A 19894-nucleotide genomic window follows, 5' to 3' on the forward strand; every position below is an offset into this window, starting at 1 on the left:
GGTTGCAAGGTGGGGCAATTGTTCCGGCTAACCCCAGCCTTCCCTTCTGCTGCAGAGTTCTCATGTTAAATGGAGAGGAAGTGGAAGAAACCGAACTGATGGGTTTTGTGGACGATCAGCAGACTTTCTTCTGTGGCAACGTGGCTCATCAACAACTTATCCAGGTAGTAACTGGAGAAAGGGCAGTCTCCATTTATGCATCAGTTTGACCTGGAATGCGGTACAGAGCACCACTGGATTTTAAAAGTCGATTTTTATGGCTCTAAAAGTAATGTAGAAAGGCTTAGAAAAAAACTGAAATTACCTAATCACCCATTACTGAGAGCAACTTAACTCTTTTTTTTTTTTTAACTTTAGAGTTACTCCTTTTAGTTTTAATTTTCTTTTGCAAATGTATGTACAGTCGGCCCTTTGTATCTGCAAAGGTTGGACTCAACCAACCACGATGAGAAGTATTTGGGGTGGGAATTCCCTGGTCCAGTGGTTAGGACTTGATACTTTCACTTCAATCCCTGGTCAGCGGACTAAGATCCTGCAAGCTACTGGGTGCAGCCAAAAAAATAAAAAATTGGAAAAAACTTAAGAAAGTTCAAAAAGCAAAACTTGAATTTGCTTTGCACCAGCCACTATTTACATATTGTTTACATTGTATTCAGTTATTTACGTAGCATTTACATTGTATATTGTAGCTTCCCTTGTAGCTCAGTCCTTAAAGAATCTGCCTGCAGTGCAGGAGACCCGGGTTTGATCCCTGGGTTGGGAAGATCCCCTGGAGAAGGAAATGGCAACCTACTCCAGTATCCTTGCCTGGAAAATCTCATGGACAGAGGAGCCTGGTGGGCTGCAGTCCATGGGGTCGCAAAGAGTTGGGCATGACTGAGCGACTAACACTATATTGTATTGGGTATTACAGATAATCTAGAGATGATTTAAAGCGCACTTAAGGATGTGAGTAGGTTATATGCAAATACTGTTTCATTTTATATGAGGGACTTAAACATCTGTGCATTTGGTATTGACTGGAGATTCTGGAACCAGTCCCCTGTGGATACTGAGGGATGGCTGTATATTGTATTTATTTACATTTTCTATTATGGATGGGATCGTTGTGTATATATATATATATATATATATACACACACACACACACACATTTTGTATACATTGTATATACGTTGTGTGTGTGTATATATATATATATATATATATTTGGGGGGGCAGGGGGATATTGTTTTAGCACTAATTACATCCTGTTATCTGAGACACATTTTTCTATTCATTGTAATAGTAATGTATACTTATTAGGAAACTACTGAAAAGCGCAAAGAAGAAAAAGATGAGTCATTTGCTACCGTCTATATATGACTTTTGATAGCACTTCAGTGTACTGCTTGTAACTAGAGCTCTAACTCTTTTCAGATACTTACTTTAACTTTTTCTGTGATAATGGGAATCATATAGCCCTTTGGTACTTGTTAGCCATGAGAGCCTGATTTCTTCGCACCTCTCAGGACCTGGCAGGCTTAAGTTTGAAGTGACCATGATGCTCTTGGTTTTTTGCACACCCTCCTCTCCTCGGGAGCCGTTCTCCGCCCTGAGCAGAGTCAGTATTTGCTTGTGGTGGCTGTAGCACTTGAAGGCCTAAGGATTACTGAACTCTCTCCATCGTTTTATTCTCTTGATCTTCCTTTTAGCCAACAGGCAGTGGTGGGTTTAGTTAAAAACCAGAGGGAAGGTCTGTCACTTTGTTGAACAAGTGTGGGAAGTGCCCAGATACTGACTCATTGCTTTGTCAGTGTTTTCTAACTGGGACCTGAATTCTGGCCCCAGCTCACATATCTTATTATTCAAGGGCCTTCCTCTTTTTTTGTTTTTTTAAAATTTTCAGAATTATGCTGTTGCACTGGTTTTGTAATTTGTATTGGACCAGACCCTTCAAAAGCTGATTTCCTATTTTATGCCAGCTCAGTTATAACTAATGATGGGCTTCTTTACCAAAAGGAAAGACTAATAACTCTAGAAAGTATTATGTAATCCCATTGTAGTTCATTAGTATCAATAATAGCTTGTGGTGTTTTTCTGCATCTCCCATAGTGTTTATAATTCTAAAGGTCTTTCTTTAAGTAGAAACTCAATTTTGATAAATAAGATATATTGATTATCTTATCAACCTGCTTTTTGGTTTACTTCAGTAATTAAATAAATATAAAAATAAAATATGTTTTAATACAATTTTGTAGACTTTACTAAAGAATTTTATATGATTTTAATGGTTCATGCATAGTAAAGAACTTGGATATTTTAAATTCTTTTGGCTGTGCTACACAGCTTACAGGATCTTAGTTCCTTTACTGGGGATTGAACCTGTGCCCTTGGCAGTGAAAATGCTGACTTCTAACCACTAGAACACCAGGGAATTCCCAGAAATTGGTTATTTTAGAGATCTGATTTTTGGGTTGAGAAAAACAACTAGACTGGTAGTTGCAGGGCCTCACCCCATCAATATCTTTCCATAGGGTGCCATTTGTGATACCCAAGCCTTAATCAGAGTGAAACAGGACATGCCTTCTCTTTTTAGGGCTGTAGGTATATGAGCTGTAAGCTGCTTGAAGCCAGTCTTCTTCAAGGCTTCAGTTAAAAATGACATCTTCATGTAATCAGTCATTGCAGAACTTGGGAAAATCTATCTATATGGCAGAAGAGGACTTCCATGGCTTATTCTTAGGGTTCCGTGAGGGCAGCATTTACCGCCTTCTCACCTCTGTGTAGATCCCTGCAGGGGCTTGGAGACATTGCTCTTTTTTTTTTAGATCACTTCAGCATCTGTGAGGCTGGTCTCTCAAGAGCCCAAAGCGCTCGTCAGTGAGTGGAAGGAGCCTCAGGGCAAGAACATCAGCGTGGCCTCCTGCAACAGCAGCCAGGTAGTAGTCGCCGTGGGGAGGGCCCTCTACTACCTGCAGATACATCCTCAGGAGCTCCGGCAGATCAGGTGTGTGTTTCTGTCTCTGCTTTTTCTGCCCTCCCCTCTTCTCTGGGACTTCTTTGATCTCTGGAGTCCTTTCTCTGCCATGTTCTTCTCTGTTCAGCCACACAGAGATGGAACATGAAGTGGCCTGCTTGGACATCACCCCTCTAGGGGACAGCAATGGAATGTCCCCTCTTTGTGCCATCGGCCTCTGGACAGACATCTCAGCTCGAATTGCGAAGCTGCCCTCTTTTGAGCTACTGCACAAAGAGATGCTGGGTGGAGGTGTGTTTCTTATTTTTGGGGTGTGTGTGTGTGTTTCTTTTAAGGGCCTGAGTTAGGATCAGAATCAGGATTTGGAACCAGAGCTCAATGTACCTCTTTTCCACAGAGATCATTCCCCGTTCCATCCTGATGACCACCTTTGAGAGCAGCCACTACCTCCTTTGTGCCTTGGGAGACGGAGCGCTCTTCTACTTTGGACTCAACATTGAGACAGGTGAGATGAGCACGTCAGGTGAGGGGTGCTTTGGAGAATCGGGAGTGTTGGAGTTGGCAGAGTTCTTAGCTTCAGGGTGCAGCTTTTGAACCTTCACAGTCCAACTCTTTGTCCTGTTTTGTTTCTGTTTTTCTCCTGATGCTGTTCTTTCTGTAGGCCTATTGAGCGACCGTAAGAAAGTGACTCTGGGCACCCAGCCCACAGTATTGAGAACTTTCCGTTCTCTTTCAACCACCAATGTCTTTGCTTGCTCTGACCGCCCCACTGTCATCTACAGCAGCAACCACAAACTGGTCTTCTCCAATGTCAACCTCAAGGAAGTGAACTACATGTGTCCCCTGAATTCAGATGGCTATCCTGACAGGTGAGCCTCTTTTTCTTTCTTCAACAAGAGCCAGGACGGAAGGCATCATGACCCTTCCCCTCTAGCCTTTCTCCAGTGACAAAGCCAGTGACTGGCTGGGATGAGGCGTGTAGAACAGAACTTTGCAGACCTGCAGTAGAAATACCTCAGAAGCCTTTTAAATGTGCTGAATTGTTTTTGAATCTTTCTTAGAGTTTGCTTTGGTAGATCTAGGGTTGGGCCCCAGATCTGAATCTGTATTTTTAGAAAACCTCTTAGGCAATTCATGTGATTGGTCAAGTTTCAGAGTCCCTGATGCAGAGATCATTCATTATGTGTTCCCCTGGAACAGGGATTCTCAAAGTGGCTCCCTCACTGCAGCCATGGCACTACGTGGGAACTCTCTGTTAGAAATGCACGTTCTTAGGCCTCGCCTACGGACCCACCAAATCAGAAATCCCAGGGGCAGGAGCAGTCTTAGCTTCACAAGCCCCCCAGCTCGTTTTGATGCCAGTGTGGTTTGATAGTTCAAGAATCACTGTTCTATATCTGAATGCTGCACTTTAGTGTTAAACAGATAGCTGTTAAAATCTCAGCCTAGGCCCAGTCAGACCAATTAAATAAAATCTTGAGGGGTGGGACTGGTTTCCAGGTGTGTTTTCATAAGAGAGTTGTAGTAGAGAACCACTACCCTGGAGTAAATAAGTGTAATTCTGCCTTGTTTTTCTTCCTCTTATGGAGTTGCCTCATAGAATCCTTTCCTTCCTTGGGTGTACTCAATCTAAACCCAGAACCTTCTTTCCAGCCTGGCACTGGCCAACAACAGCACCCTCACGATTGGCACCATTGATGAGATCCAGAAGTTGCACATTCGGACGGTTCCCCTCTATGAATCTCCCAGGTGAGGGGCAGAGTAGGGGAGCAGCAGGAGAGGGGACCCTGGGGGTTGGTGTGCAGCGCTTCAGCCTTTTCTTGAGGGGCCCTGTTGTCCATGCTTGTTCTGCAGGAAGATCTGCTATCAGGAGGTGTCCCAGTGCTTCGGGGTCCTCTCCAGCCGCATCGAAGTCCAGGACACGAGTGGGGGCACAACTGCTCTGAGGCCGAGCGCCAGCACCCAGGTGAGGGCAGTGGACGAAGGACAGTGGTGTGAGAGCAGTGGCAGACTGTTAGGAAAGGGTCAGATAGTAGATACTTTAGGCTTTGCAGGTCACATGATCTCAGTCACAGCTACTTGACTCGGCCATTACAAAGGCTTCTGTAGACAGCAGGTGGGCATAGCTGGGCTCTAGTAAAACCTTAAAAAAATAGGCAGTGAGCTGGATTTGGCCGCCTCGTTAGAGACTTGAGAAGAACTTTGAATAAGTGTGGCCTCAGTGATTTTGCTACTTGGTACCCTTGCCTGATGAATAATTCCTTTACTCTTAGCATCATTTTGGGTACTTTGTGTTGGGTATGGGTAGCAGTGTCGTACCATAGGTAAGAGCGTGGGACTTGGAGTCTGACAGAACTGGCTCCAGGGTTCGTTGCTCGCTGTGTGACCTTGGGGAGCTTCAGTTTTCTCATCTGCGAAATGATAATGGACTGTCTAGAGCCTCACATCACAGACCCAGTGGAGATGGTAGCTGGTCATTTTAGTCTGTGTATTCTCTGCCTTTCTTGCTCGCAGACATCTGTGGTCTGACTTCTTCCCTTAATCCAGAGTAGGTCTTTATGTATTTCTTTTTATTTGCAGTGGTTTCCTGCTCTTCCCATTGAGAGAAGTGGAAGCCTGTCACTTTATTAGGTCGCCTGGGTTTCTTGTTAGCTTTCTTGATTGACTTAGCATCACTGTTTTAGTGCTCTTAAATGCCCTTAGATTCTGGCGATGTTTTTGACTGCTGTGTCAACTCCATATGGAGTTTGGATCCTTAGCCTCAGTCCCCGTGTCCTCTCTGAAGCCCTTTGCACTTGGGCTCTGTGCAGGTGGCCAGCCTCAAGTTTTTCTTGTTCAAACTCTGCCTCTGTTCTCTGATCCTGTCTGATGCTCACACTGCTGTCCCAGCACCCGTTCTTTTGAGAGGGGTGATGTGTGTTCTCTCTGTTCCCAGGCCCTGTCCAGCAGCGTCAGCTCCAGCAAGCTGTTCTCCAGCAGCACAGCCCCTCACGAGACCTCCTTTGGAGAAGAGGTGGAGGTGCATAACCTCCTTATCATTGACCAGCACACCTTTGAAGGTGCAAATGAGCTCTTTCTATCATGCTGTACCTACGTCCTCCCTAAGCTAGGGTCTTCTGGGCTCTGCTGTATTCCAGAATTTGATAGACACTGGCAGACTATCCCAGGCGGAGAAGAAAGGGTGGGGCCTCAGAGTTGGCTGTGAGTTCAGAGTACTGGGCCTCCTCAGGTCAGAATAGGCTGGTGAGGAGATAGGAATAGCAGGAGGCAGATGCCTTCTGTACTGTGCTGCAAGCTGAGCTGTGGACCTTGCAGAAGTGCAGAAGCACACATGTGTGGGGGTCGTCAGTCAGTCACCTCTCTACTGTTCTTCTTCTAGTGCTTCATGCCCACCAGTTTCTGCAGAATGAGTATGCTCTCAGCCTGGTCTCCTGCAAGTTGGGCAAAGACCCCAACACGTACTTCATTGTGGGCACGGCCATGGTGTACCCAGAAGAGGCAGAGCCCAAGCAGGGTCGTATTGTGGTCTTTCAATATTCAGATGGTAAGTGGACACAGTCTCTGGCTTTTGAGAAATTGGAAAACTGGGAAAGGAAGCAGACAGACAGTTTTAGGTTTCAGCCTCAGTTATGCAGAAGAACTTGGGTTAATTGCAGTGACATGAGAGGCAAGATGTTTCTCTCTTAAGCTCTTGATGGTCTGAATGAGTTTTGGAGTATGTGAGCAGCAGCACAAATAAAATCTACCCTTTTTTTCTTCCTTTTTTACTCTTTGAAAGGAAGAGAAAGGGAGAGGCGACCAGAATGAGAGTTAGGAATTCTGGTAGGACTCCTTGGTGTGTTTTCCACTCGACTGCTCAGCCTTTTAGGCCCTCTGCCAAGCATCAGCACTTGGTGTTCGTTTCTGTACCTTTTCTCATCTCCCCTACCCATGATGGCTCTGAAGACTAGCTGTCAGCCCCAAATCTCAGGTTAGATGTCTGAGGTGGAGTCTGGTCTTCATCTTGAGGGGGCGATCGGAGTCCCAGGTGGGAGGCAGAACCTGAGCACTGTCTGGAATCGGTGCATGTTATGTGGGGGCCCACACTTCTAGAGGTGGTTAACCCCAGTATATACTGATTCTATATTCTCTGCTTTGAAATGAGGGGTTTGGGGGGGGCAGGAATTAGAACTGGGGGGAAGCACAGGATTCTTCTGATTAGTTAAAAGTGTGGGCTCATAAAGGAGACTGAAGGGTATCTTTTTCCCCCAGGAAAACTGCAGACTGTGGCTGAAAAGGAGGTGAAGGGGGCCGTGTACTCCATGGTGGAATTTAACGGGAAGCTGTTAGCCAGCATCAACAGCACGGTGAGCCCTCCCTCTGGTGTCAGGCCTTAGGCCTCACACCTCTGTCCACAGAGCGTGTTTCCCTTGCATTTTCTGAACTGCATGTGTGTCACGATTTTAAGGGTAACAGAGTAGCGAGTATGGAGGATGGAGCTGGGAATATGGAGAGCTGGGGTTGGACCAGACACCAGATTTGGTTCTGTGAAGCCCTGTACGTATTGTTCTGAGTGTTGTGGGAATTGAGAAGAGGGTAAGAACTGTGGTCACTCAGAATGTGTCATGGCATGAGAATATTTCATCTGTGTGGGACAGAATGAGCCAAACTGCATTCATCCTGAGTAAACCCCTGAAATACTAGGCCTGTGAAATTCTCCACTTTTCTTCTGGCATGACCCCACCTCCTCCCTTGCCAAAAAAAAAAAAAGTTACATGGTCAAACAAATTTGGGACCTGCTGTATCCTGTATCTTCCGCTTAGAAGCTTTTCAGTGCGTTGTAGCATGTGAAAGATTCTGAGAAGAACAAGAGTAGAGAAGCATTGCTCAAATACTTCTTTTTTTTTTTTTTTTTAAAGAAAAAGCAGCTTTATTTATTTTCTGGCCATGCTTTGCAGCATGTGGGATCTTAATTCCTAGACCAGGTATCTAACCTGCACCCTCTGCATTGGAAGCACAGAGCCTTAACCACTAGACCAGCAGAGAAGTCCCCTTAAATACTTTAACTTGACATTCATTCAGGAAGTACTAACTGAGCACTTGAAGTATACTAGGCACTGTTTTGGTAGTTGGGATGTAGCAGTAGATGAAATGGACAAAGAGCTAGCCTCCTGGGGCCTGTGAGCAAATGGAATATATATGTGTATGTATGATGAGAAGTACCTCGTGAAAAATAAAAACGGGACAAGAAGCTGACAAAGTACCAGCGCGAGCATGGAGGTGGTGCTGTTTTGTCATGTGGTCAGGAAGGTTCACACAGTGGCTTTTGGGCAGATTTCTGAGTGAAAGGAGGGAGCCAGCCATGCCTTGATCTGGGAGAAGACAAGTGCCAGGAGTCCACGGCCGGCCTGCACCCAGCGTGGGAAGGTGGTGCTGGGTGCTGGGAGATAAGTCGGAGAGGCAGCCAGGAGCTAGCACATGCGGAACCAGATAGGCTGTGTGCTTTAGGTTTGTAAGGACTTTGGGTTTTACTCTGAGTGGATGGAAACCTCTAGAGGGTTCAAGCAAATGCGTGACATGACTGTAGTTTTATATATATATATATATATATATATATATATAAAAGATACTGGTTTACTTATTAGGCTGTGTCCGGTCTTAGTTGTGGCACACAGGATTTTTGTTGTAGGTGCGGGCTCTCTAGTTGTGGCGTGGGGAGGTTTAGTTGCCCTACGGCATATGGGATCTCAGTTTCCCAACCAGGGATCGAGCTCATGTCCCCTGCATTGGGGGGTCGGATTCTTTTCCTTTTTAAATTTATTTATTTTTAATTGAAGGATAATTGCTTTATAATATTGTGTTGGTTTTTGCCATATGGAAAGTGGATTCTTAACCACTGGACTGCCAGGGAAGTCCCTGTAGGTATAGTTTGAAAAGCTCACTGCACATCTTGGAGAATGTGGTAGAAGACCAGGGGTAGAAGCAGTGAGATCAGCTCAGAGGCTCTGGTGATGATCCAGAGAGCAGTGGATGGTGCTGGGAGCAGCGTGCTGATAGAGGAGGTGAAGGATAGTCAGATTCCACAGATGTTAGTATTGAGGGGCTCTAATGAGGGATTGAAGATGAGTCATGAGAAGGGAATAAAGGGTCAAGAGTTTTGGCCTGAGTAACAGAGATGGTGTTGCTCTGTACTGATGGAGGAAGATTGTGAGTGGAGCAGGTTTGGAGAGTAAAGGAAAACTGTATCTTTACTCACAACACTTCTGACACCATGTGTGAGGAGTTTTTATCCCTATGACAATCAGTTTTTCAACTGGGGGTCCTATAATTTACTTGAATTCTGACTTTAGCTACCCAGAGTTGGAGTCAGATGTCACAGGTTCAAGGGCTCGGTCCCACAAGACTGTCTTTATTCAAACCCCTGGCCCAAGTAGTGTTACTCAAACTTCTGTCTGACTTGCTACTATGTCAGGGGTTCCCACAATCTCTTACCGCCCTTAGGTTTCATAATTTGCTAGAAGGGCTCACGAGACTCAGAATGTTTACTTACATTTGCCGCTTCTTCACCCCACTCTTGGAAGTCTGTAAGCCCAGCCCAACTGGACTTATCCCAATCTGTGGTGTTCTGGGCTCAGTTGACCCAGAACAGGAGGTGTGGTAGCCATTGGGATTATTACGAGTGAGTCTTGGAGTGCACACCTGTGGAGCTAGGTTTCTTTGGACACATCTTGAGAAATCATGGCTTAATATATTCTTCCCAGGAGTGTCTGTATGTGCAGAGGTGTGGGTGGGGCTGGCTGAACCCTGAGGGGTCTGCTGGGAGTGGGCTGTGCCAAGCATCTGTTCATCTGTCTGCTGATTGTAAAGCATCTTCATTTTTTTGGAGATATGTTTATAACTGGAGAAACACTGCAGTGAAGAATATAGGGGTATTTTTTTCCCCTTTGGGTAGGGGGATGGCCACAGACTCTAGTTCTTTAGAGTAAGCTTCTGTTGGACTTTTCTATTCTATTTTCTTTGCTCATTGGATTTACATCAGAAGGTGCCAGGGATGTATGTGTTTTGAGAAGGGTTCAGAAAGGGCAGTTTGTTGGGAGGTGATCTTGTTTCTTTCTGATCAGGAAATTGGAAATGGATTTTCTCTTTCCAGAGATATTTCTGTAGACAGTTACCAGACTTCAGTCACAAAACCATCTCTTGTCATTTCTATAGTGTTACTTGCATTACTCTTTACTTAGTATTTTTACCCTGACTTTTTTTTGTTTTAATATAAAGGAAGACTTTGTAGTATTAAGTTTCATGTGCTCACTCTGTTTTCATCTTTCATGAGTATATCATAATTACAAACGCTCACCCAAGTTGCACAGCAAACCATTTCACACCCCACACCGCACTTGGGTAAGTGGTGCAGCAGATGGAAGATGGGGGTTGGTGCAGGCCCTTGGGGCTGAGCGAAACGCACTGCGCCTCCAGGTGCGGCTGTATGAGTGGACGACGGAGAAGGAGCTCCGCACTGAGTGCAACCACTACAACAACATCATGGCGCTCTACCTGAAGACCAAGGGCGACTTCATCCTGGTCGGCGACCTGATGCGCTCGGTGCTCCTGCTGGCCTACAAGCCCATGGAGGGCAACTTCGAAGAGGTGGCTGGGGTGTGGGCAGACGGCTTGCTCAGGCTGGCGGTGAGGGGTGGTGCAGCCCAGTGTGGGCAGAAAGGTCATCCCTGGAGCACACACTGTGTATCCGTTCGGTCTTTTTAGAGACCCCTGACTTGAACTCTGAGTAGGCCCCGTTTCTGGGCCGTGTTGGCCAGACCGAAGCGAGACTCTCTCTCGAGGCTCGGTTGTTAAACACAGGGCAGGGCGGGCACTTGGCCAGGTCCCAGCACTGGCTTGCATGCAAACTGCTGATCGTGTTTCCCCTCTTGTATTTGGTCTTTTTTAAGATTGCTCGAGACTTTAACCCCAACTGGATGAGTGCAGTGGAAATCTTGGATGATGACAATTTCCTGGGGGCTGAAAATGCCTTTAACTTGTTTGTGTGTCAGAAGGATAGGTGAGTGGCCAGCTGTGGGAGTGGCCTGTGGTAGGTGAGGACACAGGGCCCTCACAGGCTCGGGTGCGCCTCTTCATAGGGGTAGAGGGTATCCGTGAGAGAATCAGGCTGCAGAGATGGATGAGCCTCTTCAGGCTGGCTCCTCCGCTGTGGAGTGGGTGGGCCCACCAGGGAGTCTGTCCATCACTGCACGCAGTCCTTGGGGCCCCGTCTGGGGGGACAGGAGGCCTGGGTCGTGAGTGTCTCGCACCCCTTGCAGTGCTGCTACCACGGACGAGGAGCGGCAACACCTCCAGGAGGTTGGGCTCTTTCACTTGGGCGAGTTCGTCAATGTCTTTTGCCACGGCTCTCTGGTTATGCAGAACCTGGGCGAGACCTCCACCCCCACACAGGGCTCGGTGCTCTTCGGCACGGTCAACGGCATGATTGGTAAGGGTGACCCCGTGGGGCATGCTCCCACGCAGCCCTCCTTCCCATCCTGGGGGACAGCAGAGAGCAGGGTTTTGAGAGTTGGTGGCCGGTTCTTCCGTCCTCCAGGCAGTGCTTGCTGTGGGCTCTGGAGTGCCCTGTAGCTTTTGGTTCCCTTTGCTTCCTTAGGCCTGGTGACCTCACTGTCAGAGAGCTGGTACAACCTCTTGTTGGACATGCAGAATCGACTCAATAAAGTCATCAAAAGTGTGGGCAAGATTGAGCACTCCTTATATCCTTCCCAGAGGTGCCCCCTTGCTCAAAAACATGGCCTGGCCCAGGCAGAGAGCACGTTGCCCTGAGCAGCCTCTGGAAATTTGTCCCTCTAGAAAATGTCTTGACTAGGTTCCGGTGGGGAACAGGCTACGTAAAAACTTCTCATGGAAAATTTCAAGCACACAATAGTGGAGAGAATCGTTATCAGTATAGTGAACCCCCATGCACTTATCACCCAGTTTTACTGGTTCATCTTGAAAATGTACGTTAATGTTCATGCAGTGTGTCTACTTCTGACCTTTCTGGCGTTGCTTGTCAGACGTAAGTTTAGATCACAACTTAGAACATCCTTTCAGAGATCTTATTAGGGGCAGCGGTGTTTAAGGACCCTCACTAGAGAGGCTAAATGGAAAAGGAGGGGAAAAGCAAAGAAGCTGTAAATTCCAGAAGCCCAAGGATCAGCCCCCTGCACACTGAGGATCCAAGTAGTACTGGAAGTTTGTTTATTATGGGAGAGGGACGAGGAGCCCTCGGAACTCCAGAGGGGATTCTGCTGAGTCTGTTGTAAGGCAGGATGGACCAGCTCTCGCCAAGGAGGGAGGAGGTAGGCTAACGTGTTGGTTTTTTGCTAACCCGCAGTACTTTAGGCACATCTCTTGTTTCACTGAGCCTCAGTTTATTAATCTGTGAAGGCTAGACTTAAAGAGTGGTTTTTCCTAGGCAGGCATCCAATTCACATGGAGCACTTGTTAAAAAAAAAAATCTATACATGTCCATGCTCTGAACTAAGAGTCATCTGTATTGTATTTGTTTTTAAATTTTTTAATTGTTTTTGGTCTTGCCGTGTGGCTTGCAGGATCTTAGTTCCCTGACCAGGGGTTAAACAAACCCATGCCCTCGGCATTAAAAGCCTGGACTCCTAACCATTTCCCCTGGGCTGCAGGGGAAATCCCTGTAATTTTTTAAAATGTTATTTTGATGATTATTCCAGTTGAGAGGATCATTGGATTGGGTAATGGTTTATAGGTCTTTGAAATGGCAAACCTGTCCAAACAGCTGTGATTTTTAGTTGAACCTGTTGTTTTCTGTTCTCCTGATGATTGCTTCAGACTGTGGTCTTGTGCACAGAGGTGGGGATGACTTCGGAGAGGGTATTTATTATTTCCAAATGATCGGCACATTCCTTAACTCACCTGTCCACCTGGAGATCCTTTCATACTGAACGAAAGACAGAACCAGCCACCGGCTTCATCGATGGCGACTTGATTGAGAGTTTCCTGGATATCAGCCGGCCCAAGATGCAGGAGGTTGTGGCAAACCTACAGGTGAGGTGTGCAGGGTGCAGCCCCGGGGCCAGTGACTCAAGTCCATTGCAGGGCCAGGCACGCCAGGAGGCCTCCCCTCCCTTGGTTCCCACGTGCCAAGAGCCCTTTTTTTAAGTTTTCTTCTACCCACATGGGAAGGTAGTGTCTGAGGGCAAGGAGATAAGGCTGAGGCTCGTGGATTCCCCCTCCAGGCACCAAGCACTGTAACTTTAGCAATGAGGGCACCTTCGGGCATGTCTGGGATCCCTGGCAGATCCTTAGGAAAGGGGGCAGGGCCAGGATCCTGCGGGGAAGAGGAGTTTCCATGGTGCTGGAGTTTGGGGTATTGCCCACTGGAGGTGGTGCCTCTGGGGAACAGCTGGGTGGAGGTGGATGTATATACTGAGTGGCAGCCTCTGGGCAGCTTAGCTGCCAGCAGACCCTGCTCACCTGGACTCCCAAGGAGAAGCATGGGCTTCTGATGATGAGTCCTTGCTCCTGCCACGGCAGTGTGGTGCAGGGTACAGTTGTTGTGGGCATCCCCTTCCCCGGGGAGGAAGAGCCCACTCTCAGCGCTCTCAGCTCTCACGGCCTCCCCTCCTCCCCTCTCCTCATTGCAGTATGATGATGGCAGCGGGATGAAGCGAGAGGCCACTGCAGATGACCTGATCAAGGTGGTGGAGGAGTTAACTCGGATCCACTAGCCAAGGGCAGTGATCCCTTCCCAGACCCTCTCTGAAGGCTTTGCCCTCCTGCTCTCCTCCTCCCTGCCACTGTCTCTCGGCCATGGGAAACCTGTCCCTAAGCCCCAGAAGCCACAGCCTACCTGTGTGGAAATGGGGATTTCGTAGAACGAAAACTATTTCACTGGAGACCTGGGCAAGGGCTGAAGGTGAAATATTTTCTCCCTGGATTTTTACCAGTCTCACATGATTCCAGCCATCACCTTGGGCCACCAAGCCTGGATTGGTGCAGCCAATTGTCCTCCTTCCAGGGAGCAGTTTTGCAGCTCTTTGGCTGAAAGGAAGCTCTGTGTGTGTGTGTGTGTGTGTGTGTGTGTGTGTCTCCCACACTCATGCATTGTCCTCACTACCTTTTTATTTAGATTTGGGGTCGGGGAGGGTTGTGGGTAGGGGGGAGGTGGGGCAGGAGGGGTTCGTTGTCTTTGAGGTGAGAGCTTCCTTTGCTTTCTTCTGTTGCCTCTGAGAGCTTTGGGTCTGGAGGGCTGACCACTAGGCCGTGGGCTGCCTGAGGGTAAGACCTGCAGATGGATGATTTCCAAGCCACAGCCTTTTGTCTCTGGGGAACTGCCTTCTTCAGAGGGAAGGAGGTGGGGGGATGTGAATTGGTGGTTAGTTTCTGAGTTTTACCAAATAAAGTAGAGTCTAAGAAGAAAGATGCATTTGTTTTTGCTCTTTCCCTGCTTGGCTCTCCAGCATCCCAGGCTCTCTGTGCCCAGGGTCCTGCAGGCGCCATTCTCTCCTTCACAGCCATTGCAGCAGCCCCTTGTCCTGGCTGCTGGAACATTCTTTTCAGGTAGAGAAGTGTCCTCTGTACCTCTCCTTTGTCATGTGATCGCTCTTGATGGGATCCCAGGGATGAAGGGTGTCAGGTTTTTGAAATTCAGCTGTCTTGGGTTGCCTTTGACTCCAGTCATCCTTCTATTCCCTAGTGGCCTCTGTTAGTAATGCTGCTTTGGGCTGCCTCTCCTGACGTCATTTTACAGCCAGCTGTATGTGCAGCATTCAGCCAACTAGCCCCCTAGGCACTGTCCTCACACTCCTCCCAGCTTCCTGTTGCCACATGCCCTTTGGATTCAGATTTTATTGCCTCTGGTTTCATTGAGTAAACCTTTAGTGCCTTAGGTTTGAAAATACAGGAGTAGGGCACATTTGGGGTTCACCCTTCTGTTCAGCAAACAGAGCTGGTCTTCTTTCAGCTCAGTGGGTCAGAGTGTCCGGGCCCACGTTTCCACCGGTGATCCAGTGGGAATAAAGGCTGCTCTGTCCCAGCAGTGGAGCGGGGTTGATCCCAGGCATATTGGCTGGCTCCTTTAAGACCAGCCTTTGATACAGTGTCAGGAAAATTGTGGTTTCAAGTTCAAACTGTGGTTTTGGGAGATTCTAGCTTAAAAGGAAAAGAGCAAGGAGGCATCTCTGCTTTGGGGGTCTTTGGGAGTAAGTTTCCTTCCCTGGAGGCATTCCTTGAGTTTCATTACCGTTCTTTTCCTCTTACTCTCCTGGGGTTTCTGAGGGTGGAGGATAAGGGTCTTAAGGGAAAAAATAATCATCTCTCAAAAACCACAGTTTGAACTTGAAACTCAACACTGTGATTTGAATTCTTCAAGTCATGGTTTGAATTGAAAAGGCCTGCCCCTATGCCAGCGACCAGCTTTAATGAGGCAGGCAAGCAAAGGCCTCCAGATTTTGATTATTTAAAAAATTTAATCCTAGATGGGAGAAAAACAGACTGTGGTGGGGTTATTATTCTGGTGCTTCTCAGTGGTTTGACCTGCAGCTGCGGAGACCTGCCATGTTCAGGAGAAGGTTATTACTTACCGGTGGCTTTCAGTCTTGACTTTGGAAACCGGAGTCGGTGCAGCTTTTTGTTTCCTACAGTCTTGGGTATATTCACTCTGGACTGAATTCCAGCAATCCTTTGGAAACTGACATCCTGCTGCCACACTCCCACATCCCCTCTTAAAACCATTAATCACCTCTCCCGGGGTGAAAGGTTGCCTTTGGAGCTTTGCTGCAGCCAGCTGGAATGGCTCCTCTCCATGTAGGCGCTGATGAGCTCGCCTCACTCCCGGCCTCTGCACGAACGGACCTTTGGGAGAATAATAGAAACACTGACTCATCACATGACCATTTGGAAGGGTCACAAGCCAGAGGCCTCCTTTCTACAGCCAACAACAACTTGAATCCTCCACCCTCGGTGGAGGGTCCCTTTTGTTACTGAGCAGCCACAAGCCACAGAACCAGGGAGGAAATACTGAGGAACCGTATGGGCCCATACTCGTCCTTGAGGATGAATGATTTTAAGTGAGCAGCTCTCTGGGTCCAAACTTTGAGAAGCCTTGAGGTCACACAAACCAAAACACAAAACAGAAAATAGTGAAAACCAAACTGAAGAAGTGAACTTGGTATGAGGAGCAAGGTGAATGCCATAAGGTCAAAGAAACAGGAAATGAAAGAAATGTCAGGGGCTATTTAGAAAGTTGTTTCTTTCAAAATTCACAGGTAGGAATTTACAGATTTAAATATCCAGGGCTTCTCCTCTTGAGGGGAGGTAAGGATTTTCTTTATACACAAAGTTACATCTCAGTCATTGCGGCTGCCCACTGACCCAAGTCTGCCAGACTTACAGGGTGAGACGGAGGGGCTGGAACTCCATAAAGTAGTCAAGTTCAGAAAGGAGGTAGCTGAGGTGTGCTGGAGTATGGGAGAAGATGGTATGAAGGGTGACAGGTGTGTAAAAAGAAACTGTCCTGTGCAAATGTGTTGAGCATTTGTGGGTAGCTTCTAGATCCAGAAAGACAGAGCACCTATTTGACACTGATGGTGGTCTAGATAGGAATGATAAGGATGGTGGTATGATAGATTTTGCAGGCTCGAATGAAAGGAGAGTTTTCTGTTTATCCCTATTTAATAATTCAGGGCTATGGGATTCCCCTGGTGGTCCAGTGGCTAAGACTCCACACCCCCAAAGTAGGGAGCTCGGGTTCCATCCCCGGTCGGGGAACTAGATCCCACATGCCACAACTAAAACACAGTGCAGCCAAATAAATATTTTTTGAAGAATGATTTCAGGGCTAGATTTCTGACTATGTAGCCACTGACAGTGGGCATCGAAGCACTTTGTGAGTGGTAGTGAGGAATGCAGTCTGAACGGCAGAGGGGGATGAGTACCTTTGATTGTTTAACATAAAGGAAAGATGCCCTAAGACTCTGAGGGTCCTCAGGACTCAGAATGGACATAAATATGGAAGTAGCATTCATCTTCCAATACAGAGTATTTTGGCAACCTATTTGCTGAAAACGTGTTGCTCAGATGGGTCAAACTAACACAATGAGCTTATTTAGTCACTAAGTCGCATCCAACTCTTCTGTGACTCTATGGACTGTAGCCTGGCTTCTCTGTCCACGGGATTTCCCAGGCAGGAATACTGGACTGGGTTGCCACTTCCTTCTCCAGCAGGGTGAGGTAACCACCCTAAATTGAACGTCTGCAAAAACTCAGCCACACAGGTTCAGGTAAGGAGATCGGCTTAGCAGTTTGTGTTCAATAACAAAAAGAACATAACAGCAAAGAGCACTGAAGGCTTCCCTTTACTGTAAATTTTATGTAAGGAACTGACAGCATCATTGGGTTGTCAAAAATGCCAAGTAATATCAGGCTGTGTTAATAGAAGTATGGCATCTGGAAGGGAGGAGGCAAGAATCCAGACCACTGTTGGCACCATGTTCATTTGTGGCCATCAATGTTAAGGACCTTAGTGACAGGCTGAGGTCGCCAGTGGAAGGGCTGCTGCACAGGCAGAACCAAAGGCAGAGGGGTTATTTAGCTGGGAAGGAAAAACAACTCCCAACAAACAGAGTTACTCAAAATTGGATTGGGCTGCCTTCTGATAGGCAGTGAGACCTTCATCCTTGCAAGTGCTTAAGTAAAAGCTGGACTGATTGGGTCTGGGTGGCGAGGGGAGGTTACTGCCCAAAGCTGAAGGTAGAATTTAGTCAGCCTTTCAGCTTTCTCCCAGCTGGATGATTCTGATTTACATCCACCACCTGCTCACCGACTCCCTGCCTACCATCTCTGACTGGCCTGGGGCAGCTGCTGAAGGGGACAAGGGGAGTCTGTGGGTTCAAGAGCCGCTAGCGCCTCCAACCAGGGAGCAGGGGAACCAACTGACCGGCGCACCCAGGGAGGGTTAGGGTGCAGACCTGCTGGTAGGCTGGGGGCTAGCCTAGAAGTGCCCAGCAGCGAAAGGACCCAGCGTCCCACCTTGTCGTACAACACAGGTATCTCGGGCTCCATCGCGACCAGCAATTCCCGGGGCGCGCAGCCTCCAGCCTTGTTCCCGGAGTCTCTTTCCTCCCCGGGCCTCCGTCTGACGCCCACAACCCTTCGCAGGAAGCCGACTCCCAAACCCGGGCAGGGGGTGTGGGCCGAGGACGAAACCCCGCCCCCCGGGGTCCCTGATCTTTGCCCCCGCCCCGGGCTCCGCGCCTCCCCAGGAGGCCACCGGCGGGCCGGCGGGCGCCGCTGCCTTTTGTGTGTTTCGTTTCGAGGTGCGAGAGACCCCCCCAGCCGTCCGCCGCGGCCCCCGGCGCCTCCTCTCGGCGTCCCCAGCCCCCCTGCTCGGCTCCGCGTGCCAGCTCGGGGCTCACTGGTTCGCTCCCCGCGGCGCCAGGAGGAGGGGCGAGGGCCCGCAGCCCCCTCCCCCGCGCACGGCGCCGGAGCCCAGCCGAGCCGGGGGGACCCGCCGCCGCCGGTCATGTGGGCCGGACTGCTCCTCCGGGCCGCCTGCGTCGCGCTCCTGCTGCCGGGCACCCCGGCCCGCGGCTACACCGGGAGGAAGACGCCGGGGCACTTCGGGGCCGAGAGGTAAGCGCCCCGCGCCCCTCCTCTGCGCCTCCGCCGGAGCGCTACCGGCGCGGAGGGGCGTCCCGGAGCCGCGGGTCCTGGCACCCCCCAGTGGCACTGTCGGCGCGGGCGAGCCCGGGAGGTCTGGACAAAGGGACAGCAGCTTGTGGTCCGGGCGGGTGGCCGTCCTGCGCCCCTGGCTGGTGCTGTCCTGACTGGAATCTGGAGGGGGGACCGGAGATCCCGGCGCTAGGTGAGCCCTTCTGAGTACCGTGGAGCGCGGATCCCTGGCCAGGGGACCGGGACATGCCAGCTGGTCTTCGGACTGGCGGGCTTTTCACTCCCAAACGTGCCCGTGGCTCTGCCTAGGCAGTGCCTGGCCTGCCCCGCGGTGCCGGCGGCTCCGCGGCTGGGGGCTTTGCCTGTATCCAGGCTCTGTGCCCGCCGTGGACCTTGGAACCGCCGGGGTCTCTCTAGGTTATGTTTCGGTTTCTGCCAGTGTGTGCACGCGGGCGGGGGTGGGGTGTTTGCCCCTTTGCTCCTTCCCGATTGATGTCTCCCTCCCCTCGTGTCTCCTCCTGGGAGGGCCGGGTCGCCGCGGGCGGAGCGCGTGTGTGCGTGATGCTCAAAGCGAGGGAACACGGTGTCAGCGGGCGGCCTGGCCCGCGGCCACGGCCTCGGGGGCGGGGGGCGCGCAGGGGGGCGGCCCCGTCAGGCTCGCAACTCGCACGTGTGTTCCGCAGCCACTGCCAGTTCCTGCTCAGATCCGCCCCGCTCCGCGAGCGTGTCAGAGCCGTGCTGCCTGCCACCTGTCTCCCCGTCACCGCCCGCCCTCGGCCCCTTGGGGCGCTCGGCCCCTGCCCACCTGAGGATGCGGCTCCAGTGGCCTTCCAGGCATCCTTCCATCTACCGCTTTGGTGGCACCCCTGTCCCTTTGGGAGCCCCATCTGAGGAGCCTCCTTCTCAGGCTGCTGCCATAATCGCTCCCGCGAGGGCAGCGGGTGAGACATCCCTGCCGCACCCCCCACCCCCTTCCAGGGCCCCTTCTTGTGCGATGACTTCAGAGAGGGAAAAAGCTTTTGGAGGCTCCAGGGACAGTTTTCTGCAGACGTTTCGGTTTTGCCCTGTGCCCTGAGTTTTCCTTTCCAGAATACTTGTCGCTTTTGACACAGTTTATTCTCCAGAAGAGCAGACTGACTCTGTCTTTCCATCCATGTCCCCAGTGCCTGCTGCACATCATGGATGCTCTGTACACTGCCTATTGCTGTTGTTTAGTCCCTAAGTTGTGTCCAACTCTTTGGGGTCCCAAAGGCCCCAGAGGAACCC

General features: G+C 49.6%; 2 protein-coding genes and 1 long non-coding RNA gene across 10 annotated transcripts in view; 2 read left to right on the forward strand and 1 right to left on the reverse strand.

Moving 5' to 3' along the window:
- The window catches only part of DDB1 (damage specific DNA binding protein 1), a 26416-nt gene extending 12038 nt beyond the window's left edge, over positions 1-14378 (forward strand). For 2 of the 8 annotated variants that reach the window (XM_081536719.1, XM_081536722.1), the window contains exons 12-27: positions 56-164; positions 2811-2989; positions 3087-3250; positions 3357-3464; positions 3621-3828; positions 4613-4708; positions 4814-4991; positions 5865-6018; positions 6339-6503; positions 7211-7305; positions 10412-10582; positions 10885-10994; positions 11254-11423; positions 11592-11694; positions 12880-13003; positions 13603-14378. In XM_081536719.1, the coding sequence (XP_081392845.1) occupies positions 56-164; positions 2811-2989; positions 3087-3250; positions 3357-3464; positions 3621-3828; positions 4613-4708; positions 4814-4991; positions 5865-6018; positions 6339-6503; positions 7211-7305; positions 10412-10582; positions 10885-10994; positions 11254-11423; positions 11592-11694; positions 12880-13003; positions 13603-13686 (2218 nt within the window). In that variant the 3' untranslated portion in view covers positions 13687-14378. Of the gene's footprint in view, positions 1-55; positions 165-2810; positions 2990-3086; positions 3251-3356; positions 3465-3620; positions 3829-4612; positions 4709-4813; positions 4992-5864; positions 6019-6338; positions 6504-7210; positions 7306-10411; positions 10679-10884; positions 10995-11253; positions 11424-11591; positions 11710-12879; positions 13004-13602 lie in introns of all 8 variants that reach the window. The other 6 variants (XM_081536720.1, XM_081536723.1, XM_081536721.1 and 3 more) reach the window with 3 other exon arrangements.
- On the reverse strand, positions 14061-19072 carry LOC145524462 (uncharacterized). Its single transcript, XR_014067551.1, has 2 exons — positions 18840-19072; positions 14061-15811 (listed from the first exon to the last, which is right to left on the reverse strand). It is a non-coding gene; the product is annotated as an uncharacterized LOC145524462 (long non-coding RNA).
- The window catches only part of VWCE (von Willebrand factor C and EGF domains), a 32510-nt gene continuing 31070 nt past the window's right edge, over positions 18455-19894 (forward strand). The window contains exon 1 of the mRNA XM_081536725.1: positions 18455-18589. Within this exon, the coding sequence (XP_081392851.1) occupies positions 18480-18589 (110 nt within the window). The 5' untranslated portion in view covers positions 18455-18479. The remainder of the gene's footprint in view (positions 18590-19894) is intronic.

The sequence above is a fragment of the Giraffa tippelskirchi genome, chromosome 10, assembly GCF_054371585.1.
Source record: "Giraffa tippelskirchi isolate mGirTip1 chromosome 10, T2T-mGirTip1v1.2.pri, whole genome shotgun sequence".
Lineage (NCBI taxonomy): Eukaryota > Metazoa > Chordata > Mammalia > Artiodactyla > Giraffidae > Giraffa > Giraffa tippelskirchi.